At 35.1% G+C, this 26,658-nt stretch overlaps 1 protein-coding gene across 1 annotated transcript; it reads left to right on the top strand.

Annotated features, from left to right (window-relative positions):
* Positions 1-1,378: 1,378 nt before the first annotated feature.
* Positions 1,379-20,904, top strand: IL17RD (interleukin 17 receptor D). The gene is made up of 12 exons (XM_010170434.2): positions 1,379-1,433; positions 4,852-4,977; positions 7,844-7,962; positions 8,411-8,531; positions 9,253-9,297; positions 9,397-9,548; positions 10,358-10,423; positions 11,011-11,065; positions 11,980-12,090; positions 13,600-13,784; positions 16,408-17,347; positions 19,701-20,904. Exons 3-12 carry the CDS (start codon positions 7,915-7,917, stop codon positions 19,814-19,816), a joined length of 1,839 nt encoding a protein of 612 aa, XP_010168736.2. The 5' UTR covers positions 1,379-1,433; positions 4,852-4,977; positions 7,844-7,914; the 3' UTR covers positions 19,817-20,904.
* Positions 20,905-26,658: the final 5,754 nt, after the last annotated feature.

Genomic DNA, 26,658 nt, shown 5'->3' with positions numbered 1-26,658 from the left:
CAATTTGATGGTTCATCTGCCTTTGTTTATAAATATGAAAAAATAGTTTCTTTTTTGTCATTTTTTGATCATATATTTATATAAGGTCTTTGTTTTTCTGTAGTAGTAAGTTAAATGATGGAGAAACAGAAAATGAGTCAGAGCAGAACAGGTATTAATAGAAAAGTTAAGACTTGACACCTTCCTGTTTCAGGAAACCTTTTTTTGTATAACAGCTTGTTTAATGCCAAACTAAATCAAAGTTAAACAAGTGAAAAGCCACATAAGAAGAAAGTGAGATCACAAGTTACCCTTCTAAAATACTATCAAGATCTGATTTGCTTTCATCCCTCATGTAGTTTTACCTTTTTTTTTTTTAAGGTAACTTAACTCATACCTTGTTTTTTCTTTCTGAACACCTGTGTTCCGCTATTAAATGACATACAGTGAATGTTTACACGTGATCCTGGCAACATCTAATTACTGTTGGAGTCCTTTCATTCTCTAAATCGCCTGCTCCTTATGTTGTACAATTCTATGTGAATGGGTGGTATTTTTTTAAAAGGATAATGGTAAGTAGGATGTTATTTGCCTTTCTGGGAATTTTATTACTCCATAAGAATCAGTGTTCCAGTTCTCAACTTTGGGTCTCATGGGTGAGGATGATGCTACTCTTCTGAGGTAGTTAATGAGATGAGGAGCTTTGGGGAGGTGATGAGTGCTCTTTAATTAGTTGTTCTTCTGTTTTGCTCTTACCTTTAATTTATTTCCTGGACATTACCTTCGCCAAGAAAATAGAGCTAATGTGCTATGACAACAGCGCTTAGTAGTGCCATTCCTCCTTCTCTCTGTTTGAAATTCTGATACTCTTTTTCATGACTGTGGAATTGAGATCAGCTTTTTTAGGCTGACATTCTCTCTTCTCTTCTATTCTCTTGTGTTGTGTTTTCCCTGGATAACCCAATTTGATTTGTCATTAAACCTTGATTAATAGTGTGGTTTTTCTATGGGCATGATTAACCTAGATGGTGGAAGTTGAGAACGTCACACAACTTTCTTTCAAAAATAAGCTTCTATGATTCACATCTACTGGGCAAGTCATACTACTGAAGTCACAATTTCATGTGTTCATGCAAATATAATCAGACTTTTAATTTATCTTTGTTTTTACTTCTTTAAGTATTACATTTGGAAAGTTGATGGCAGGTGAGTGCATGCAGGTGTATGTAATCTGTTCTGTCATTGTTTGTGTTCTAATTGATGGGTGGTGTGCCCAAACAGAAGAAAAAAAATAATGAGTTCTCTTGTCCTCCAACAAACTATTTACAAAACAAAAATCTACATAAGCTAAAAGTAGCTTGCTTTATTCAAATCATTTTTTGATATTTCTCTACAGGGGCTGTCATCAGTCACCAAGAACAATGGACTACTCAATATCACCTTTAAATATGATAGTAAGTTGAAAATTTGCACTATATTCACAAAAATCAGGGACTCCATCAGAATTGTTAATATATAGCAATATGTATCTTAAAAATAGCTGTAAGAATAGCATGAGCTCTTTACTAAATTTACATATTTTTAAAATCTAGATTTGTTTCTGCTGGATCTGTGTTTCACTGATAATAAAACAGTCTAACAGTAGTGGATGCATTTTCAGATTGTCCTACATCATCTGCTCAGGGTTTGGCTGGAAAATTAATAGAAAATGATTTTATTCTGTAAAAGAATGTAGTCATGAAAAGGTTCACTACACACAAAATCATTGGAAAGGATTATTTCAGGCTTTATACATCTTTTCTCCAGTGTGTAATTTTGGAGGAAAGCAGTGTAAGGTGTGCCTCAAGGTAGAAAATGTGTAGTTTGTATTTGTATACAGAGAACATATTAAAAATGTCTTTGTAAGGATTAATATTGAATATGAATACTGAAGATGAATAGCATCTCTTCATCTAGTTGAAGTAGTTGGAAGTTTTCATTAGCTACAGTGTTAAAGGACCAGGTTAGTGGAAAACTGCTGTCCACTTTTTCAGTGAAGACAGGTGGTTTTAGTACTGTAGCAGATGTGGTCTGTTTTGCAGGTAATCTCTAGCATAACAGTAATAAGCAGGTTGCAGCAATAATACTTCAAACCTCTTCAAATGTCTGCTAAATGGCGAAATGGATCTTATTGTTTTCATTTTTAAAGATTTTTGTCATCTATGTTGTCTAGTCAGTAAAGTATGACTATTGGCTACATTGGGAATTTGTCCTTATTTGGGCAGTTAGTGGCCATTATCAATATAAACTTGAAATACAAGCAAGAGAAAGGTCCTATTTTACAGCAGTAATCTTTGTATTAATGCCAGTGCAAGTCCCAGGTCGTTTTTTTTGCCTGCCCAAAGCAATCACCTCAGATGCTGAATATGGGTAAAATTTCATCATAGAGAGCACGTATCAGGAAACATAACAATAGTGCTTTTTTTTTTTCATTTTGATCATCCTTTTGTTTCTCTGTTTTTATATTAGTTTCTGAATTTGTAATCCTTCACTCTGATTCTTTTTTTTAAATCTAACCTGATGTTAATATTTAAAATGAGCAAAATTTAAGTATGTCATGTTGTACAAGAGGTAAGTGGTTGCTACACAAGTTATGATTTTTTAAATCTACCTAAAGGAAAACAGGAAACAGTATCAGTCAGGACAGAGATTCCCACATTTAGTTAACACAATAGAGTCTGTTTAAGTTCAGTATCTGTCATGTTTTTTCCATTAATTCTGGTACCAGGAACTGTGTTTAACCAATGACAAGTGTTAATTCAAAATTCTGCTGGCACTGCATGCTTCCTGGACAAAGGAGTTATTTGAGTTTTAGGAAAAGAGTTCTCTGATAACAAGGTTAAAGAGTTCGTGTAATATGGAAATACATACCTGTGAATAAGCTAGCACAAAAGAGAATTTGGCTTGCTGGCTATGATTTAAAGGGTTTTATTTTGCCACACAGCAACTCTAGTGAGCTGTGTTTTATGTTACTAAATAAGTTGGTTAATTATTTATTCAGGTGAAAAACAAGTGTTTGTATGTTTTAGTATTTCACTTGTATTCAAGTAAAAGAAGTGGTTTCCTCCAAAGTGCAATTTTTCCCTGCTCTTTTCTTGCTAAATCTGTTGTTCTTTAAAAATGTAAATCAGTGACTCACAGTCAAACATCAGACATTTGTGCTATATTTCATTTTGGCAAATTGTCATTTGACCGTAAAATTTTAGTAACCAAGATCCAAAATCTTGGGCTTGCTATTAATTGGATCCAGACGTAGCAAAAAACCTGTTACTTCAAACTTTCCATTGAAAGAGATACTCTATTCTCCTCAGGGGAAGTTCATGCTGTCATTGAGTTTGCTCATAGCAACAGAGTTCTGCAAACAGCAGAGAAAGCACCAACTGCCCAGCTTTTGTAAAAGGCAGCGTTGTGCAAACTGGTCTATTCTTATTTGCGTGGCAGTTACGTAAAAGACCCCTTCCCATTGTTGTTCATAGTAAAAAGCCATTTTCTAAAACTGCTTTTTAGTTAATAATTTTTCTTTCCTTGCCTTTAAGATCACACCTCTGAATTAAATTTTAATTTCCTGCACTGGCTTATCATAACACTTGATTTTTCATGTTTTGCTTCTACAAACTCTGTATATACAAATCTTGTAATCATCAGTCAGTAATATATAGTCTACTGGTCAACTTTTTCTGGATTTTGTTGACTTCACTGGTTCAAAAGCAGAATGTTTGTGCATACACATCTTCATGTATACTGTGCTCCAGAACTACTGAGTTCTTTGGCCAAGACTTCTCTTCCTGACACAAAATATGAGCTTAAACATTGTAAGGCTTTAAAAGTAATTAAATTTGGGGTTATTTGTTTTCTTGTTTTGAATGCGTGAAAACAAGGTCAAGTTCAACAAAAAAGTCAAGAATGTTTTCCTTATATTTTATTTTTTAATGATTTGGGGTTATTTGTTTTCTTGTTTTGAATGCATGAAAACAAGGTCAAGTTCAACAAAATCAAGAATGTTTTTCTTATATTTTATTTTTTAATGGAAGCTGAGGTTTTCTATAATTGCATGTTCTCAGAGCTCTAACTTTAAGGGAGTACACTGTATTTTGTGAGGATAACAAGACTAAACCAGTTCTGACTGGATCCAGTGGCAGGAAAATGGTCTCTAGGGATGTGGCTACTGAATGGATGACATACATGAGGAGGATTTAGGCAGTAGGTTCTTTGTGGTCAGGGTCAAGCAGTGTTGTGGTTAAAAAGCACTTCTTGAGCACCAGTTCTAAAGCTTCACATTGTTCATTGTTCTCATACATGCCTGTTCATTGACCAACATTCTTTAGCTCTAAGCACTGTACATGCACAAAATTAATGTCAGTCCTCATGTTCTTTTGAGTAATGAGTGAGGAAAAAAATATTCTCTTTTGGGAATCCTAACACGTGTCATTTTCACTCTTACTGTGGTACAGGCTACACTGGTATTATAAACTGGTAATCTCCTTTGGAGTCCTGTGAACTAGGGTTTTGCAGTGAGTGAAAGTGGTGGTGCTCAATGATTTGTGGTTTTCAGTGTCCTGAGGCAAAAACTTCATCTAGATTTACTATGCAGTACTTATTTTCGTAGACTAAATAGTGCACATGTACTTCTACTTTGCTGAATCTTGAAGAAAAGTTAGGAAATTAACGTAATTCTTTATTTACGTGGAAAGATGTGGGTCATGTTGGGAGCTGGTTGATTGAGTAGAACTTTAAGATTAGGTGGTGTTGGCAGGTTATGTTACTTGCTGTGGTATGGCATAAGAACATCAGCTAGAAGGTTTTCTTACTGTGTTTATTTCTCCGTATTTTTAGACTGCACACCTTATCTGAATTCGGGGGGAAAACATGTGATCGGAGATGTGCAGAACATAACGATCAGTCAGTATGCGTGTAATGAACAGGTTGCAGTGACGATACTTTGGACAGCCAATGCCATTGGTAAGTAGTGGAGGCAAATGGACTGCTTCATCATGTCTTTGGTAATAACTTCTTGCTGATCAGTATTAAGGAAAATAATTAAATTACGCTTGGAATCATTGAAGCAAACGGCTTAAGAAGAAAAAATTCTTAACAGCTTTGCAAAGCTGCTATTTTTACTAGCTGACTTGAAATACCCTTGAAACTGGGATGCTCTCTGTAGCCACATGCTGCTTTTTACTATTTCGGTTTGTTGAATTTTTCCTGCTCTTCAGAATGTGCAATAGCCCCTATTTTGTTCTCTGCCTCAAGGAATTGGTGCATTTCAGTGGCATTGATTGAGCTTAACTGCCGATACACTTAAAGATTCTTTAGGATGCAGATTGTCTTAAAAGTGGAAGACATTATTCAATCATAAATATACAGACTTTAATATGTTTCTGTGTCAGGTCTGGACACTTGAGAACATTCTTCAATCGCTTAAGCATGTCACTGGAAGTACCTTATTGCCCACTAGAGCAGTAGTCTTCACAGTGGGGGGTGTGCAAGATGGTCCAATGGGACATGTTAAGAAAACTTTAGAACTTCCATTTACATAATTTTTAAATCTTGAAAAGAAAAGCTAAGCTTTACTAATATTTAATACTTGGATTGACACTGGCACCCTTGCTTGATTTCTGTGTCGCATGTTCATTTTTCGCGTGTGATACATGATGTATCCAGAATTTCCCAGCCTGGTTTAAAAGGCTTGCAAATGAGTTCCAGTGGGCTTTGAACACAGTTGTTAAAAATATAAAAATGCAACATGTTGTGTTTAGTTTGCAAGAAAAAATGTCTATTGGGGAAGACAGACATTTACTAGGCAAATTTCAAGAAAAAATAAATATACTGAGGTTTTGTGCTCAAAAATATTTTTGTTGATAGGAGTGCACAATCAACTAAATTTGGAGCCCGCTGCTCTATACTGCACTCTATAGCAACATCTGCTCAGTGTTCCCTTTTCTTCACACTAATTAAGATCCTAAATAGAGCAGCTTAATAGAAACTCTTTTTTTAAGTCACCAATGTTTAGAAAATTGAAGATGTGAAGTTTCCTTCTTGAATGTTTTTAATACTTCATTAAAGAATTTTTAACTGCAAAGGTGCTTTTCCATATCAATTAAATAATTATAATTAGAGTGAAACACGATACAGTTCTCAAAATTAAAACAGTAATGTCTTTGTTTCATGTTATTTTCCTCATCCAGCGTCTCAACTTGATATTTCATGGTTCATACTGCCTCAAAAAGCTTTAAAATTGTGTTTTTCTTATGACTTAGTAAGAAAGGGAAGTTGCCATTTATGTAGTACGATTGCATCCTAAACGATGAGACATGGATAGTAATGCAAATGCGTATTGCGTTACTTGATATGAATTTTGTAGCCCAGACTTGCATTTATTAAATTAAACATTGTAGAAAGATAAGAAAAATTTTCTCTTCTTTTTTTTTTGTGGCCTCACAGTATTAAATAATGCTTTCATAGGGGTTTTTTTATAACAACAAAAAAACCCCCAATTAATTTCTGGAGTTGAAAAGCGTATATGAAAATTACACTTAATTCTGCAAAACTGTGCAGTTGAAAGCATTTGGTAATCTTCAGCTGCAGACTAGATGAATTAAATCTCTGTGGGAAACAAAGCTTGGTGTTCTTTCTTGTAATGATCAGAGGTTAATCCTTTGGAAAGCATGAGGACAGAACTGCTGTCGAAACATCTCGGGTGACATGGAGACTGGACACTTTCTCTTTCATGGTCTTCATGTAAGCACAAATAATACTTTTGTTCCAAGGAATATTAAGAATATGTTGGGCAACTCATGGTCTTTATCTTCTGCAAGATTGTAAAACATTAAAAAACAAAACTAAACCAGGAAAACTAGTGAAACAGAGGAAAGTCCATGGAAAATCATTTGGAATATTTTTTTTTAATTTGACAAACAGCATGAAGTCAAATTAATCCATTTTGATTTATGTAGCATTTAGCTTACAAAGGCTGTGGCTGTGTCTTTGATAAATATGTATTATGCCACGTATAATACTGTTGAAAAGTTGTAATTAGGTGGAGCAGTGGTAGTTAGTCTTGAAGAACTATGCAGTGACTTTGATACCTGATCCACAAAACTATCACAGTGTAATGCTCTGGCATTGTCCTGTGACACTGGCATCGCCGTGTTGTGGATTAATCATGTAATGAAGTAATTCCATGATTAGAACATTGCAACCAAATTTAAAGACACTGTGCTGAGAGTTAGTTGTGTTAGAGTAACTTGAAAAAAATGGTTGTAGTTCTGGCATCACTTATAAATAACTGGAAGTATTCATGCACAGGAATAAATTCCATTCCATTTAAGTCAAGTTTTCTGTTATCCCATACTATACTAGAACTGAAGAAGTTGTAACAACTGATATCCCTTTAATCTGGTAATCTCAGCAATGATAGGAAGATGTTGTAAAGAAATATTTCTATAATTTACTAGCAAAATGTTGTATTTCATTGCTAATAATGGAAATATGAAGTTACTATGAAGTATTCCTGAGGGTGATGAAGGTAATGATGACTTACATTGCAGTGATAATTTGGAAGCCCCAGCTGAGATGTGGGCCCCTCTGCTCTCAGCATTACACAAGTATGTAGTAATTGCAGCCTTTGCCAAAGATTGAATTATAAATAGGCAAGATAGAAAATGCAAAAAGAACTGACGTACAACAACAGGTATTAAAACACAAACATATTTCATATTAATGGGAAGTTTTATTTGTAAGGATGATGTATACTAAAATTATATAAAATATCACCTTATCCATTTTGAAATACTATTCTCCTATTTAAATGCATTACTGTTTGCAGGGATTGAATACCTGAAAGGATTTCGAGTAATACTTGAGGAGTTAAAATCAGAGGGAAGACAATGCCAGCAGATGGTTTTAAAAGATCCAAAGCAGCTCAGCCCCAGTTTTAAAAGAACAGTAAGTGCTTTGTTTCAAGAAAAGTTTCATTGTTGCTTGATTGTTTGAGTAGTTTTGAAAGTGTTCCTATGCTGCATATAAATCTAAATATATCTCTACCTAAATATATACACAATGTACTGTTTAGGAAGCAGGTTGCTTCCTAAAAGTATTATTCTTTAAACTAATGATAGTTGTTGATCTAGAGGCAGGTTTAGTCCCCTTCTACAGAAGCTTTCCTGAAGCTGGAAACTCTCACTTGGGTGACTCTGGAGTACAGGTCCACATCTGTAATAATCCACATCCAACTCTGTATTGAGATTTCTCATGTCAGTGTGTAATGGAGGGGTAGATAAAGGATTCCTAATATATTTATGCTTATGTTTGCAAACCTGTGGGCTTGTTTTGAAAGATACTTCCAGTTATAATAGTTGATTTAAAAATACATTGCACTCTTGTCTTTTTGTAGGGAATGGAATCCCAGCCCTTTGTAAATCTGAAATTTGAAACAGATTACTTTGTAAAGATTGTTCCTTTTCCTTCCATTAAAAATGAAAGCAATTATCACCCATTTTTCTTCCGAACTAGATGTAAGTATTGCATATCATCTCTTCACCAGTGGGTGCCCCCTCCAGGCTTTTTGGTTTTCCAAACAAAGGAACGTAGTAGATGATGTTAGGTGAGTGGGTTAAGACAGTTACTGACATAGTCTTTGAAGAAAGATCTGGGTTTTAAGTGGAAAGAATTAAGATGCCACAGATAAATCTGTGGTATATGATAATATGTGTTAGGCAAGAACCAGAAGAAAAGTCTCAGGTAGGCCTGAGATTATCTCAGGTTTGCCTGCAGCAGGATTACTGCCATGGTTCTCAGGAAGATTTGACTTGTGAAGATGGTTTGCCCTTTCTCCGCTCTGGATATTGTGAAGAAGTTCATTTTGTTCTTGTTTTTTAGATCACAGTTTCAAAAACAGATATCTCAAGATACATATAGATGAGTACATATAAAATTAGATAGCAACAAATCAAGCTGAAGTTCTCAAAATTAGTTAGCAATTCTCATTGGAGCTAAAGAAACTTGAATAAGCTCCTCAGTGCTTAAGTATGATGAGAAACCACAGGTACCCTTTGGGGTAACGAAGAAGCTAAATTTGCAAAATATATTTACTACAGGCATATTAGAGACTGGGAAGGAAATGGGGATAATGTCTTCAAAATTATGAACTCCCCTCTTTTGCCCTTGTGCTTTTTCAATGTAAATAGCACAGCATTTTGATACTGCATCATTAATAATTTATGTGTGTATTTGCAGCATGTGAATTGTTGCTGCAGCCAGAAAACCTTGTCTGCAAACCTTGTAAGTAAAATGTAATATTTTCTGTATATTCATCTTACAAAAAGTTACTGTACTTGAAGAGTCACTTTTTTTCCAATTCATTACTATCTCCTCTGACAGACTGGAAGCCAAGGAATCTGAATGTTACCCAGCAGGGTTTTAACATGCAAGTGTCCTTTGATCATGCACCTCACAACTTTGGGTTTAGATATTACTTTCTTCACTACAAACTTAAGCATGAAGGGCCGTTTAAGCAAAAGACCTGCAAACAAGTACGTCATTAAGTTTTGCAACTCTTAAAAGCACAAAACATGTTAACATTAGATGTTTTAAGGTTTTATAGAGATTTTAAAAACTTAATATAATATAGAATAGTATCAGTTTTAAAATTTTAAACTATTTGGTACTATTTATATAAATAATAATTGTATTCTGATGAGGCTTGAGGGCTCCATTGGAGTTGAATTGTGTAAGCAAATGGGAAGAGACTGTTCTCTGTCTTGAAGACCCTACAACTAATTAGTACTTCAAACTGCAGTTTTATTATGTTTGTTATACGTATTATTTCCTGTTTTTTTTATTTCACCTTTGCACCACATTTAACCACTTTATAAATTACCCATCTAAGATGGTATCACAAGGTGGCTCTTATTTTAGTATGGGCATGGAATTAAGCTCTCTGTGATTTTGTACAGCTATGTACCTGAGTTGTCTTATGGGAGCTACAGCCTGCTGTATCATTTTCCTGAACTTTGTTTAGTATTCAATTGCAAGTTTGTTCTCACTGGTCAAGCTTTCATCCTAAGTCTCCAAAAGTTAGGAAGCTTCAGGGCACAATGTAAAGTTTATGTGTTAGACCAAACTTTTAAGATTTTAAAAAAAAATAATTAATCATATTTTAGTTCCACGGGTAGAGAGGATTGTGGTCCTTGCATATTTGAATGGAGAGACTTAGTTTTGCTGCTTTAAGGTGTCTTAATACAGGAGAGCACTGTGTATTCCTAAATCAATGCAAATGTATTTTTTATTAGGTTTTAAAAGTATGTGAATGGCTTGCAAAGTATTGTCTTTTTTGATGTAGGAGCAAAACACAGATACTACAAGTTGTATTCTTCAGAACGTATCTCCAGGGGATTACATAATTGAGGTAATATTTATAAATAGTCATTTGTACAACACCTAAGAGAGTATGTTAATGGAGAAGCAAACTGAAATGAAAATATTTCAAGTCACACTGGTAAAATTGGACTTCAGGCATTCCTAGTATGGGATGTATCTTGGGCAAATAAAGGTTTTTAGACAGATTTTGGGCAAATAAAGGTTTTTAGACAGATTTTTCTTGACCTTTCCATAGCTTTGGTTCCCTGGGCATATAGCAGTTTCATCTGTGCCTTCAAGTAAAGTTGTGGGCCTGCATAATTCTTGGACTTTGATGTTTTTTAAAAATTGGAATTCCGTAGTTTGGTCAATTTAAACTATACTTAAAAGGTGGGGATTTCTTCTGATGATGACAGTATGTGAACTCTGAAGGTTAATGTTACAACATTAAACTATGTACCAACAAAGACAAATTATTTCACTAATTACTAGTTTGTGATGTTCTTTAATTTTAACTTTTTGAACAGTAAGTTTCTTCACATTTGGTAATGAAAACTGTTACAGTTGTTTACATATTGCAGAAAAGAAATAAAATTAAATTTCCACAAAATAAAATTCAACTTTTACTTTCCAAAGCTGGTTGATGACACTAATACAACAAGGAAAACAATGCACTATGCACTAAAACCAGGTATGTATTTTGTTTTTTAAACAGTATACAATATTTAACTTATTAATTTAGATTCAGTTTTAATTATCTTGGAAATAAATTTCCATTTGACCTGCATCTGTTTGCCATAATCAAGACTACTGAGGCGATCATGCTGTGATTTTTTTTTACCTAATTAAAAAAGAGTAGATGTGCACACTTGTACATACATATCTGCATCTCTGTACATTTATATTTAGACAGTTGGATCAATAAATCTTTGGAAATCTTTGGGGGAAATTCACTTTTGTTGTATATATGGATATGAAGAATCATAGCCTGTATCTTAACTGCATACAACTGATGCATGCAGTAGTGTGGAAATAATGTAACGAAACTATGCAGCCTAAACACATTACCTGCCTGTGTACTTCAACCCTGAGATCAAATCAAGCAGTCTGGAAAACCTGCCAGGTGGATGCTTAGCTTGTCTGTGTAACAGGCCAGTTATTGGGAAGCTAAACAGGGATTTCAGATCATAGCTGCACGTGAGGGCAATGAGCACAATGGACTGGATCCTAATGCACATTGCTGAAGGTAACCTGTGCAGGAAGACAGTTCTTTCTAAGTGACGAGTTCAGCACCCTGGAACAAAAATCTGACAGGTCCAAATGGCTATTGTGTATCTTAGCAAGATGTAAAGTTCTTCTCCTGGGGGGAGGTACAAGTTGACATGCAGCACTTACGTTGGTCATTCTAATGCTGTGGTGATGGGGGCAATCAGCATAAAGCCTCTTTAAAATGGAGCAGAACGTGATGTTTGATTCTACTGTATATTTGGGAATCATCTGATAATAGTGCACTGCAGCAATGTTACCTTCCCAGTGTGAGGATTTGATTAGATAGTTATAATATCACTTATTTGCATATGGCTAATTTTGCTTTATTTTTCAAAGTACATTCTCCGTGGGCTGGACCGATAAGAGCTATTGCCATTACAGTCCCTTTAGTTGTCATTTCAGCATTTGCAACACTTTTCACAGTGATGTGCCGCAAGAAACAGCAAGGTAAGAGGGTTTATTCAATACAGAGTTCCATTGAAGGATATACTTTTGCAATCAAAAAAGTCTTAACTGGTAGTTTTTTTCCAGAAATACCTTTATCTGAAGAGCTTTCTTTTCTACTTCTCTGTCCTTCCTCCCCACAGCTTTTTTTTTTTGTGTGACCATGTGGAATACAAACAGATCTGTAAATTGATATGTTTTAAACATTCCCTTATTTAATTCAGAAATGTCTAATTCATATTTATTTTAAACCAGAAGGAAGATAAAGCCATGTGATACCAATACAGTTCTCAGTACTGTCTGGAATTCTACCTGCATCTACTATTCCAGATTTATTCACTTTCCTGGAAATTGCCTTTACACTTCATCCTCAGCCATCTTCCTAAGTTTACTCTTTCCAAGACTTACTTGCAGATGGTTCTCTATATTAGGTTCCATCCCTCTTTGCTGTCGTCTCTCTCCTCTGTGTCCAGGAGCTGGCAAGCCACACTTGCTACATTGAGATGTTAAAAATCAATTGGCATTTTTTTGTAGAATCTAGGGAATCGTGTGGTTTCATGAATATGGAAAAAGAGATTTCTTCCCCAAACCTCACATGTCTGTGCTATCCATCTGAGTTTTGGCATTGAGGTATACTGCAAGTGCTATATGCCATCTGGGTTAAATCCTTTTACCTTCTGGTCTTCTGCAGCTATCCCTTTGCTCATAGCTAGCACAGTTCCAACAAAAAACCCGGACAAATCACTAAGGATTTGTCTACCAAGAGAGTTGTTCCAGAATAGTTATTCTTGATGAATTGTTAGAAATTAAATCCCTAGATGGTTATTTGTATTTAGAAATACTCATGCTTTATTCCAAATTAGCTTAATCAACTGTAGAACTAGATTGAATTAGTCTGGTATAAGACTAGACTTTTATGTTCCAGCATAAAAGCATCTATACAAAGAAAGAAACACTAATAGCTATTTTGATTTAAATTAGTCATATCTTAATTCAAATTAATGTCTAAATGTGTGTGTATTTATATATATATATATATAACAGAAAGAAACTATGATTTTCTGAAGGGATCTGTGTTCTTAGAGTTTAATATTCTTACCTGGCTTGTGTTGTGGGGTTTTTTTGTTTTTTTAAAAAAAACCAAGAGACTTTGTTATACAGGAAACTCTTGATGATGATACATTTTTAAGGTTTATAATATTTGAACAGAGAGGTAAAGACTCTTGAAGATGGATAGAGGTGAAACAACCTATTCTATTTATAAAATAAACCTTTCTGAAGTTTTCTGAGTTGTACAGTAATAACTGCACATTTCACTTTCAAAATGTGTTCCACATATGTAGCAACTCATAAGATGGATAAATAGAGTGTGTGCAACTTTTCTTTTTCAGGCTGGAAAGAAATATCTTTTGAAAAAAGTCATTACTGGATGCATTAGTAATGAGCCTACAAAAGCTTTAACAAAACAAAACCAGGCTTTATGGTGTGAACTCTTTCTCTCTTCCAATTTAGAAAATATATATTCCCATCTAGATGAGGAGAGCTCAGAATCTTCAGCATATGCTGCAGGTCTCCATGTGGAAAGACTTCATCCCCGGCCAAAAGTGTTCATCTGCTATTCCAGTAAAGATTGCCAGAAACACATTAACGTCATCCAGTGCTTTGCTTATTTTCTTCAGGACTTTTGTGGCTGTGAGGTAAACTCAACATTTCTTCTGTAAACAGAGTTTCTTTAATTGAAACAGCACCTCCAAAGCTCATATGTGCTTGAAAATGAGTTATTTCAATCTCTCCTTTCCACAGAGATAACTTTTGTTATTTTTCTAAATATTAGCTATATCAATTTTCTTTACTCAGGGAAAGGAACAGATCATAGTCTACATAAAAACCAACCAAACAAAAATCAACATCCTAAAACCAGAAAAGCAGAAAATGTGTACCCTATTGATTCCAGGAATTCCATTCAGCCATGTTTAGCTTGTTTTGTATTAACTGCATTTTCTGTTTAGTAGGTTTTGCATCTTTATAGTTGACACCCACAAAAAGACACTGATGTCTCAGTATTCCAAAAATATATTTTCTATTTTGATTTTAAAGTAGTTAACTCTATCAGAACTCCTACTCATAGAGCAAAATCTGTGTAATTAGGATTAATTGTTGATATTATGTATTCATTTTTACTGATTTTTATTTTTTTTCTACTTCTGTTCCGTTAATGCTGTAAAATCAGCATGTCTTTTTCTTGGTTTTGATTTAAAGCTATGAGAAAGACATTCAAATTGTTATTTTGAACAACTAGGTTTAGAATCTCAGTCCTTCACTTTTCAATTGTAAAAAGGCAAGACAGTTTGTCAGTCTATTTTTGCTTCATTTTAATCCTGCCACTGAGATTTTAAATGTGTGAGCTTGGACTGTTTTTTCCACTCTACAGCAAGTCTGACCTCTAGTGCCCAAACAGTCACCTAATTGATGCCTCATCCATTTAGGGACGTTCACCATTTATTCATATGTTTAAAATGGTTCAGGTAAGGTGTTTTATAAGTAACTTACTTGAATCTCCTTTTTGGAGATGTGCTTTAGCCCTGCTGCAGCACAACTCTTTGGAATAGTGTTAGGGTGAGCTGTTACTACTATAACTATGTACCATGGAACATACAGTATCAGGCATGGTTTAACATTTATATAACAAAGTATTGATAGCATCTACCTACAGAAATAATATGTGTTGTTATTAAAGCTGTGGAGTTTAATATAAAAAATGATGCTCAATGCATAACAGAACAGTTGCACAAGTATTTTTTTAATATGGATTTGGAATGTTTTCTCGTAAAGGACAAAACCAGTGGTATATAATAGCCATTTAAAATAATAACTTGACCATATTAAACATCCTTTCTCATAGACAGCAGATCAGAGAGTATTTTGAAGAACAGAAACAAAAACAGACACAAAAAACCCCCTATCCGCACTGTACCTTTATTAGAGTATCTCCCAAGCAGCTGTAAAATGACTTCTCTTCCTCATGCATAAAATAGAATAGTTCACTTGGAAGGGACCTACAATGATCATCTGGTGCAACTGCCTGACCACTTCAGGTGCGATGGCTTTCTTCCTGTAGCTGACTGTGTGGTAACAGTTTTCATGAGTCCTTGTGTTCTAGGCATCCACTTAATCTCTGTCTTCTAACATGGCAAAGTTTTCCACTCTGCAGAAGTACTTTATTCTCTGGAAAAATGCTTGAAAGAACACTTCATAAGTGTGTCTGTTATGAAAGATTTTTGCATCTATATTTTTTCTGTTATTCTGCTTCTCATTTTTTCTTTCATGAGATAAAACATTGTGTCCTTCATCTTGGTGTACACAAGCATTTCAGACCATGTAGAATGTTCAGAAAATTTGCCAAAGTACAAAATAAAACAGTTCTTATGATAAAATTATCAGAGCTTTCTTATCACAGATAAGCTGTTGCTGTTTTGCATCCTAACTGAAAGGACTCAATGTTATAGGCACTGATTATGTTTGTATCTAGATATGAAAATTCTTGGCATCAGAATTCATTAATAGGCAAAAGATGCTAAGCTAATATGTATTTCCATTACATTCAACACATTATGGACCCAGATATACAATGGTTAAATTGTTTGAGGCAAGCACAATACATTGTTTATTGTGGATTGATGATATCTAATTTGATCAGATAAGTAAATAGTAATTTACTTGGTCCATCCGCATTTTCTATGTTCTTTTTATTCCCCAAGAAATATTGCTATGTATCAAATCCATAGTGGTTTTATTTTTTTTAAGGAACTACCCAGTTTACATTCAGCTACTTGGCTTTGCACTATTACTTGTTGATTCCGTAAATTTCAAGTAATAAATAAGCAGCAAAATGGCTTTGTGTAGTGACTAGCATTCTTGTTTGGGGTTTTTTTGTTTGGTTGGTTTTTTTTAAAAAAAAAAAAAAAGTCTGGAATGTTTTCCTTTTTGCCTTAGCAATTCACCCACTTCCTTACCCCAGTGAAGTATTCAGCCCACAAGCAAAGTTTAGAATGAATGTGAAGCTGTGTTTGTTTTGGTGAATAATTACTGACATAGTATCACTGATTCCAGTTTGTCCACTATCAATGCTATGTTAATTACTACTTATTTCTCTTTTAAAACAGCTTGTTTTTGCATCAGGGACAGGCTATACTTAAACTCATCATTAATTCTCAACTGTCGGATAAATATAAGCTGATTCACTGAGTATAACTCATTTAAATTTTATTAGCAAATATATCTAATAATTAATATGAACCAGGGTGTTCTTTTCTTTTCCAGGTGTCTCTAGATTTGTGGGAAGATCAAAAAATTTGTAAAGAAGGTCAGAAAGAGTGGCTTATTAAAAAAATAAATGAGTCCCAGTTTATCATTGTTGTATGCTCCAAGGGAATGAAATACTTCGTTGAAAAAAAGAACTGGAAACAGAGAGGGGTAACCAAAGATGCAGGAAAAGGGGAACTCTTTCTGTTTGCTGTATTGACTATTGCAGAGAAGCTTCGTCAAGCAAAGCAGAATTCAGATGACCTCTGCAAGTACATTGCTGTCTACTTTGATTACTCCTGTGAAGGAGACATCCCTGGTATTCTGGATCTAAGTACAAAATACAAACTCATGGATAATCTCCCTCAGCTGTATTTGCATTTACACTCCAGAGATCTTAATGTACAGGATTCAGAGGTGTTTCCTGTTAACATTAGTAAAAGGAATTATTTCAGGAGCAAATCTGGGAGATCCCTTTATGTTGCCATTTGCAACATGCATCAGTTCATTGATCAGGAACCAGATTGGTTTGAGAAACAATTTATTCCCTTCCCTCCACCTTCTTTACATTACTCAGAGCCTGTCATGGAAAAATTTGATTCAGGCTTGGTTTTAAATGACTTAGTGAATAAACAGGTGATGGATGGTGATTTTTACCTGAAAACAGATGTAAATATTATTTCAGCAGCGAATTCAGACTCTCACTGTATAATTCAGCACTTAAACCTTGGAGAAGATACAGAAACTCAGGACATTCAGGATGGTGGCAGCTCTGTTCTTCAGCCATTGTTACATGTTGTTAAAGCTTCAAATCTTAAAGATATGCCTCGAGATTCTGGAATCTATGATTCATCTGTTCCTTCATCTGAATTATCTTTACCTTTAATGGAAGGACTGTTGACAGACCAAATTGAAACATCTTCCATTACAGGAAGTGTTTCTTTATCATCAGATTTAGGTAAGATACAGCAGTGGTTTAAAAATTATATTCAGTTATTGTGAGCATATTTCTACCATCTCAAGATACATAAGGTAATATGTGAGGAGCCATATAGAAGGCTGCACAGGAAGGTAAGTATTGTATAAAGATGGTAAAAAAGATTGGTTTCAGTAACTTTAGAAAAATGAATCTTTTCCATAACTTATTGTATGTGTGGGACCTTAGCTATGTAAGATTTCACTAGTATTCTATTAAGTCACTGATTGACCTGGTATGGGAGAGACTGCTGCTTTCTTCCAGGGAGTCCTTGGCAGCTGGGATACTCTGTCAGCTGTGTGGTTTAATCAAGAAGGTGATAGGGTGAAGTGTTCTTACAGAACAGCCATAAATCTAAACATGACATCCTGTTTTGCTCCAGGGCATATTCAAACCTTTAGGGATCTGCTCTGTACTGCGGTCAACTCAAGTTTCAGACTGACATTAGGCTTCTCACTGGATATGGGGCTGGGAGGAATGAGCAAACAGGTTTCAGTGGAGGAATTTAAATGTTTGGAAGACACTCTCCAAAACAGATACCCCACTTAGACACCTACAGTTAGAAGGTGTAAATATTGCCTCAGGCTATATAAAAAGCTGATCTGACCTTACTAGTTACAGAAGATTGAACTGTCTTCACAACTACATCAGTGTGGAATGTTCCAGCAATTGTATTCATAGGATAAAAACTGCTGTTAGCTGAGTTTTTCCTTAAGCAGCTACAACAGGTGAGTATTGCATTTTGATGGTAGTATGCTGTTCTGCTTTCTTGAATGAGTGTTGACAGTGAGCTAATTTGTTAGACTTTTCTCTTGGCTAAATGGATTATTTTTTTATTATTCAGATAATTCATAACTGATGTTTGATGCCAGAATTATCTTGAGGGGATAGAATGTAGATGTTGATTTACCAATGTAGCTTCTATACCTATAAGCTAGATAGTCTGTAGGACAAAATAACTAAAACCTGAAAACTTTTCAGGTGGAAAAAATACAGATTTATTGATTTAATTCCATAAGTCACAAATACTCTTAATTTTTTTTTCAAAATTAATATTATATTGTTTAATTTCCTGCCATCTTCTGACATCGGCTTTTCTCACATTTTTGGGACAAATTACAGATGATATCTGTAAAGGTTCTAGTGCTAGATGAAAGTAGGATGCTAGTTTGAAATTTATGGCCTGTCTGTAAGAATGCTTTACCAGTATTCCCCTCCTGATTCAATCACAGAGCTGTCAGCTGGGTATCCCAGCTGCCAAGGAGTCACTGAAAGAAAGAGGCAGTCTTTCCAGTAATTAATTCCCAAGTCACATACCTACTTGTTACCATGTGTCAGCTATAGAGGTTAAACATTATAGCAATAGCTGGTAGAGTTGGATCTTAACTCTGATGCTCTGACGTCTTAAGAAACCACAATAACTTATTAAATTTTCCCACTCACTGTCCCTGTCCAAAAGCACCATCCTGACCAACTCTCAAATCTCCCCTCACCCAAACCACAGTCCTCATTAGGTAGAGGGTACAAAGGAGCCAGTATCTAGAACTGAGCATCATCTGGCTATGAGTGTGCAACCCATTAAATCTTTTTACTGTCCCAGACATACAAAATATCATAGCCCTAATATTTATATACCTAATAATGAGAAGAGTAGATAGATTAGCCCTAATATTTATATACCTAATAATGAGAGTAGATAGAATTTTTTAGCTTTTATTCTTGTTCTAGGAGTTGGATATGTCCAAATTATTACTCTGAATTCACAGTACCATTTCTGTTCTTGCTACCTGTTTTTTATCCATTAGTTCGTCAGAATAGAAGAGCTCTGTCATTTAGCATATCAAGGTAGATCTTTCCTTTCTTCTTTAAAGGACAGTTTGACTTAATCTTTTGAATTAAAATCATAAGTCACATAGAATCATTTTGGTTGGAAAAGGCCTTTAAGACCATCCAGTCCAACGGTAAACCTAAAAATTTGTAATACTTTCAGACTGCTGGTCTGCAAAGAAAAGATTCTCAAAGAGATCATCATATTGGACATCATCAACTGAAGGTCAAACCAGTTTAATTTTGAGGAAGTACCAGCAACGAAACCTTTACTAGGTCCATTCACTAATGAGGTTTTCTCTAAGAAGCCCTGCCTGGGGAGAAAATCTGTATTCATTCTTTAGATAAGAAGTTACTGAGTATGGTAGTACAGCCTCACGAGTCTGTGACATTATGATCCAGAGGGTTTTCATAAGTTTTCTTTACCTTGTTTCTAAAATGTTGACCAAATAAAAAAAAAAAACAACAATGGTTTAATTAATGAACCCCACCTTTTTTCCTTTTATAGAGGAAGAAGAACCTCCTGTAATCACGGCTACAAAATTCTTAGTGCCTGGAATATGTAAAGCAGAACTTCATTGCCATGTCCATACTGATGAACTGCAGGCAATTGCTCCTTTATAATACATCACAACGTTGTTATGCATTGCCACTTTATCAACAGCCTCTGTTTGTGCTTTAACTACCACGCTGTCTCAGCACTAAATCTACTTGAAGGAACAAATAGTCCCTGAAGAAGATCAGTTATTCCTAAGGGATTTTTTTATGGCCAGTAAACTTGGATCTGTTGGTCTTAATATAAAGTCTTTCATGATTTGAAAAACACAGCATGGAAAAATAGATGAGAATACTTTTCAGAATTGTTCCTATTGTTAATTTAAATGTCATGGTATTACATTGTTTACAGATGCCATAATCAAAACTGACTTTTTTTCCCCTAGAAATAATCTTGCAACTGCACATAAAATAGCTTGGAACATTAAGTCTTAGTAAATTTTGTAGTCCAGCCTCTAGTTTTAAGTGCTGACATACTTGATGGCAGGAGTGTTGTAGTGAATGAGAGCAGGGATTTTTCAGAAGCAAGATAAAATGCCAAAGGTGGGATCAAGAAATTCTCCATCAGAAGAAATAATTTTCTTTTAGAAATGTTTGAATTCCTTTCCTCACAGTCTCCTCCCTTTCCCAGATGTTAATGTGTCTCAGTATTTAATTTCAGATAAGTGCATATCTCCCTCTTCTGTATGATTGTCCTATCTCTTCCCCACAGTCTGGCTGTGATGACTCACGAATAATACCATACCGACTCTGAAGTATCATTTTTACAATAGACAAAAGTATAGATTCTGCATATGCTGAGTGATACCATGGAAACCAGATTTCATACTTTCTTCCTGGAAGGGCTAATAGAAAAAATACTTTAAAGGGACGGGGAAGGGAGACCAGATTTTGTATTTGAGACATCATTCTGGATTTGTTCAGTCATGAGATGATTATACTTTATGGGGGATTTTTTTATTATCCTTCAAGGACATGCTGCTACAAAATCACTTGATATAGAACAAATTAAGAGAAGCAGTTAACAGGCATGAATACTTTGTTTTGAGCCAACCAGTAAACAGAAGACTATGAGTTATTTTGCAGTTATTTTTCGCACTACTTATGATTACTTATTGATTAAGATAGTATAATATTAGTAGTGGTGTATTAAGAAAAAAATGCTAAAACTGCAACTGGACGTTTATCTAAAGATGGAGCATGTATGTCCTTTCTTTTGCAGTGGCCAGGTAGGTGTACCGTTATCCAAAATATTCCTGCTGTTTCCAAAGAGCAGTTTTTCATAAGTGAAACCCATCTGTGTAACTGCAATTTAGGCACAATTACAATAAGCATGATAGCAGGAAATAGTCAAGGACACCTTATCAACGTGCCTCTGCTAATTTCACTGATGGAGTCAGATTCTCTCTCGTTTAACCTGTCTTCATGTTCCACTAACAGGAGCTTACTTTAGGAATACATCAAGGGAGAGCTGAAACACCTCAAGTATTCTCTCAATTTTGATATATGAGAATTAGACATTGCTGTTACATTGTATTATGCATCTTAATAGCATGAGATAGAACTATTAAACCAGTGATGGTTTGGCTGAGTAGCTTTAAAGTTCCTGGGGTTGGGGTTTTTTTTGAATCAGTTTATATTTAATCATTTGAATGTCCAAACAAAAGACTCAAAATTGTTGTCACTGATGGAGTAAGAAGGTACTGTAAGAATTATTTGAACAAAACCATTGATGGCAGAACTCCAGCATGCTTTGCAATTCCATATTCCATGGAGTTCTGTGATCAACTAGATGCATGTGTCAGATTTGCACAGCCTCATCCATTGGTGTAATATTCCTTACTCCTCCTGTTTTCTGAGTTTGAAAAAACACTAACTGAAAAACCTTAAACTTGCAATACCTAAGCAAGCTTTAGGTAGTTTTAAGTACCTAGTGAATCATCTGCACATTCAGTGATGAGGGGTTTTTATGCTGTGCCTTGGGCTACACTGAAAGTAAAATTCTTCATGTTTTCCCAGTCTTTTAAGTTGAAAAACACCTGGATCGAACTAGGCAGGATAATCTAGAGGTTAAATGTTCCTCCACTAAGTCCAGCTGTGAAGGATCTTGATCCAGTGCAATTCTTGCCATTTCACTAGAGAAGGAGTTTGAATTGATAAGACACAGGCAGAAAGGTTACAAAATTTGTGTGCTGAAGATCTGCTGTGCATAGAAATGCCAAAGCTGCGAAACACGAGGAGGCGGCAGTTTCTTAGTGATTAACTGGTGAAGGTAATCCTGCTTTCCTCTGTGGAAGGTCACAGTTCACATACTGTTAGTTTATGCTAGACTAAAGATTGGGAAGATTTCCTGGTTCCATTAAATTCAGTAGTAAATTGGTATTATTTAATTGAATTAGGTTTCCATTTTGAGCTCTAAGAAAGCTTAGTTTTGAAAATGGATGAAGACAGTTAAAGAAACACTTGTCATTAATGATGTTATTTTTATTTCTTCAAAATTTGCTGTACAATCCTGCAAATCTGTTTGTTTGGTTTTTTTTTTTAAATTATAAAAGTTCTATGCAGATGCCAATCAAATCAGGAGAGGGGGAAAGAAGAGTTCCTTCTTTCCTTCTTAGCATAAGGTGGAAACAACGTATTATATGTCCTCAGAAGAAAGAGAACATAATTCATTGAAAATCCAGAGTAGGACTAGCCCACACTTAACAAAATTGAGAAAAGTGATACTTAATCTGATTTAGCATAGTTTTTACAAAGCTATGGTGCTTTAAAAAAATTAGAAGAATATTGTGTATATTGAGATGCTGGAAGGACATAGTACTGAGTTTGCAAGAATTCTGTATTTTTCCATCTAACAGCAAAAATCGTTGTTAAAAAATGTATAAACCAAACATGTTAATACACACATTAGAGGTTAGTTTACTACTATTTTCAAGCATTAGTAAACTCTAACCAGAATGTTAAAGGATCCCTTTAATTTCTACTAGACTCAAGTGTGTGGACATTGTTTGGATGTTTTAAAATGTATTTTCTGGGAAGGTGGAAAAAAACATTGGAAAACTGAATGTTCAAGATAATGGCAGTGTGTTCAACTTTTTGAATTATAAGTATAGTTGTTGTCATAATTTGTACCTGTACATAAAAATATCAACTGTTGAAAATAGAATGCAGCTGACATTTGCAGAAATAAAGTTTTTATAATACTATAATTTAGAAGTTAATATCAAAATAAAACATTTTTCTTCAGTTTCTTTCATTGGGCTTTTCTTAGTAGTATAAGAAGACTTGGCCTAAGAGTCCAGTTGTTTTATCCAAAAGACTTTTAATGCAGTTATGCACACCACACAAATAACCACTCTCCACCTGCTATTCGTACTGCATCTGGAAGTGAAACAGGTATTTTGGTGAGTGTTTAATATAGTCAACAACTGCAAGAAACTTTAATTTTCTAAAATTTCTGTATTGGACAGACTGGGTCTGAGTTTTGCTTTTGGTTTTCTTGGGTTTAAAAAAACAACAACAACAAAAAAAACCAAAAACCCCAAAACCTGCCTTAATATGATTTTATGTAATTATTTTTCCTACGTCCTCCTTGAAGGTCTCCTAGCAGTATATGGTTCTGCATGTCAGGTGAAACCTATCCACACCAACTACAAAATTATAATAACCCGGATTGGATTAATTTTGTCAAAGAAGATGTGATAATTACCTAAGATTTACATCCTTTTTGTTTTTATCCAAGTGGATTTCAAAGCACTGTTCTAGTCAATGAACCCTGCAAACTGTAGTTTCAGGGATAAGCCTTGAAACCACTTGTATTCCTTATGTTGCTCAGAAAAATTAAGGTTTTTGTAATGGACTTTTGGTCTGGTACAATCAAACTTAGAATCCTGTAGAAAAATCTGTAATGAACCTGTAAAACTTGTTATAATTGAAGACTTGAAATGCTTAAATAGTATCAGATAATTTGCATACACATTAGATATGTTGAATTTACAGGATGATGTTTGAAGTGTTTATACCTGTTGTCTTTTTTAGATCTCTGTCTCACAATTCCCAATTCTGCTTCTGTCACCAGATCAATCAGAGACATTCTGAAGGGTCAGTAAGCACATGAACAGTTGCATTAGTAATTTCAAAGGGAATTTGATAAGTTGCTTCTCTATCTGAGCTGGACTTTGAGATGTGTTACCCATATGTATATTCTGCGTCCTAATTGCTGTATCCTCTGCCTTGGATCCCTGTACCTGAGGGACTTTGTGGTTGATAAAAAATGGAAAGAAGGTGTTGCTCTGGTTTTTATACTTTCAGTTTAAAACATTATAACCCTCAGGGTGCTTTCCTAGTGTTTGGGAACTCTTGGCCAAAATTCTTCCACCTTGACGATGTGGAAAGATATGCTTTGATCTGAGGATGTGCATATGGCTAATACATCTCAAAAAACTTAAGGAAGTAAGCTCTCCTTTTTTAATCTTACATTCCAATATTGTGGTGACTTGATAATGAAATCTCCCACAAAAAATCAAACCAAAACAAACCCAACCATACCAACAAAACAAAACACCACAACAACAAACACTTCTTGAGTTATAGTGACAACTGTGCACTGCACACAATATGCGCATTCAAACTGTAACTGGTCAGACCTGAATTATTTGTAGAAGGTCAGAAGTTAAAGGCTGTGCTAGAGATCAGCTGAAGGAAATTTTTCCTGTCTGCTATGAAATATTTTATTTTGCTTGTTATCATCTGTTTCTGTTTCTCAGACTCATAAAAGAACAACAACAGTCAATTTATATCTTTTATACCATGATACAATTTCATTCTTTATTCTCTTAGAACTGATTTAAAGTCTGATTTACCAATGATGTTCATTTTTGTGGGCAGCTGTACTGTTGACAATGATTTCAAATTATAGCAGTCCATGGAAAAAGTAGAGATGGGTCATACTGTCCTGGTCACAAAAAGCAAAGGAAAAGGAAATGTTCTTTCCTCAGTGTCAGATGTCACTTTAGATGACGAGAAATTTAAGTGCTTGCCCATACCTACCTCAGTGCAAAAAGCTCAGTTGTTAATGATATTGGTTTTTTACTCTGGTGCAGATAATTTATGAATACTGGGAGTTTGAAAATATTCATGTGAAAATATGAAAGGTGCTGGAGGTGGGGGGAGAAAGAAAGTTTAGTTACATAAATAGTTAGATATAATAGTTTATAATAAACTCTTTATAGACATAATAGTTATAATAGTAAACATCAGTGTAAGAAGAAATTCACATCTGTAGAATTTTCTTCATCAATGAATAAAAATACTTTAATTTTTAATGGATAGGGAGCTGTAACATTCAAGGCTGATTTACCACAGAAATCAAACTACCTTTTTTCCAGACTCTGTTGGTAGGTTCACAGGCCTTGATAGTAGGTGGAAAACTGAAGTAGCGTGAGTGAGTCCCTGGAGTGCTGTCCTGTTGGGCTGCTGATTTAGCTGGAATTCTATTTAGCTGCTACTGGTGTGCAAAAGGTATACCTGGAGAGAGGCAGTCTTGTTGATTATATGAGTCAGGTAAATGTACTTCATAATAGTCTATAGAATTGGTATTTTTTTCTCCACAGGGGAAGTATGTACCCGTGGTTTCACGTAATTGTAAATGCTGTGACACATGTATGCTGCTTGTGCAAGTTCTGTATTAACCCTTTAGTCAAAGAGTTAATATCAAATCAGGTCAATATCAAATTGTTCGCATAACTTGTGAACACCCAACCATGCTTATGAGGAGATTTTACTCAACCAAAAATATTTGGCTATTGATAATAATAATAATATAATTTCCTAGGGAATACAACATTTCTTACTACTAGATACAGAACCCAAGATTATACAAAGGGCCTGGGAGACTGATACAGTGTTTTTCCCATATCAGGGTAAAGCAACCTTCAGAGACTACACTGCCTTCTGTTGGAATATTGACTGTTGCCAACAACTGCAGACCAAGACTTCTTTGTTGCCGTTGACAGTACGCTAAATATACAGATCAAAACTAAAAATAGAAGTCATCTCTTCCATGGCTAAGAAAATTTTATTTCTAACCCAATTACAGAGGATTAAACTTGTCAAAAGATTGGATGTGTTATATAGCAAAGGGGGAAATTAAACACTTCGGGAACAGAGTTGTTTTATTTATTTTTTACATAGTTACAAAACTAAATTGTGTTTCAAAGCAGAAAGGGCCCAGAAAGATTTTACATTGAGGAAATAAGTGCCAAGAATATTTTCACTGCAGATAGCTACTGTCTGGTAGAAGTAAGCTACAGTGCAAGTTGCAGAACAATTACCATGATAAAAAAGTCTTTTTCAGTAACAGTTTTGAAGTCTTTTATGAATGTTGTAGCCGCACCCTTGTTAGTAATGCTTTATTCCTCAGATGATTCAACCAATCTCAGTGGGTCCGATTATGAAATCGGATACTGACAATGTGAGTGGGACATACATCAGAGGAGTTGTTTGGTGTGTCACAAGTCAGATTTTTTTTCCTCACAAGTGCACAACTGGGGATATAAAGGCTGTAAGCAAGTGTTGTTATCCTCGTTTTACACAAGAAATGGATAGGAACTAGATAGGAAATAGATCCACTTCAGAGCAGAGATGAGGTTGGTGTCAGCTAACGACAGAATGCTGGGGTTTGTGTCTTGGCCTTGAGCCAGGCTGTAACCAGTCACTGTACTTGGCCAGAGACACCAAAATGACCAAAGCTGCGACAGTGCTGTAACCTGCCTAACAGCCAACAGGGTTTTATCCACCAAACAAGTTCTCTGGCACCCCTGCACCGAGTTTTCTGTTGAGGGAGCACGGTGGGATAGAGGCCTGCACTGCAGAGGTACAGCAAGAACTGCAGGGGAGGGAAGGTAGATTTG

The sequence above is a fragment of the Antrostomus carolinensis genome, unplaced genomic scaffold, assembly GCF_000700745.2.
Source record: "Antrostomus carolinensis isolate BGI_N321 unplaced genomic scaffold, ASM70074v2 scaffold24040, whole genome shotgun sequence".
Classification (NCBI taxonomy): domain Eukaryota; kingdom Metazoa; phylum Chordata; class Aves; order Caprimulgiformes; family Caprimulgidae; genus Antrostomus; species Antrostomus carolinensis.
This window is presented reverse-complemented; position numbering and strand designations above follow the sequence as displayed.

Coding starts and splice junctions, on each gene's coding strand:
- IL17RD (XM_010170434.2), top strand. CDS start 7,915: ATGGTTTTAAAAGATCCAAAGCAGCTCAGCCCCAGTTTTAAAAGAACA. Junction 7,963..8,410: donor GCCCCAGTTTTAAAAGAACA/GTAAGTGCTTTG, acceptor GTCTTTTTGTAG/GGAATGGAATCCCAGCCCTT. Junction 10,424..11,010: donor CAGGGGATTACATAATTGAG/GTAATATTTATA, acceptor TACTTTCCAAAG/CTGGTTGATGACACTAATAC.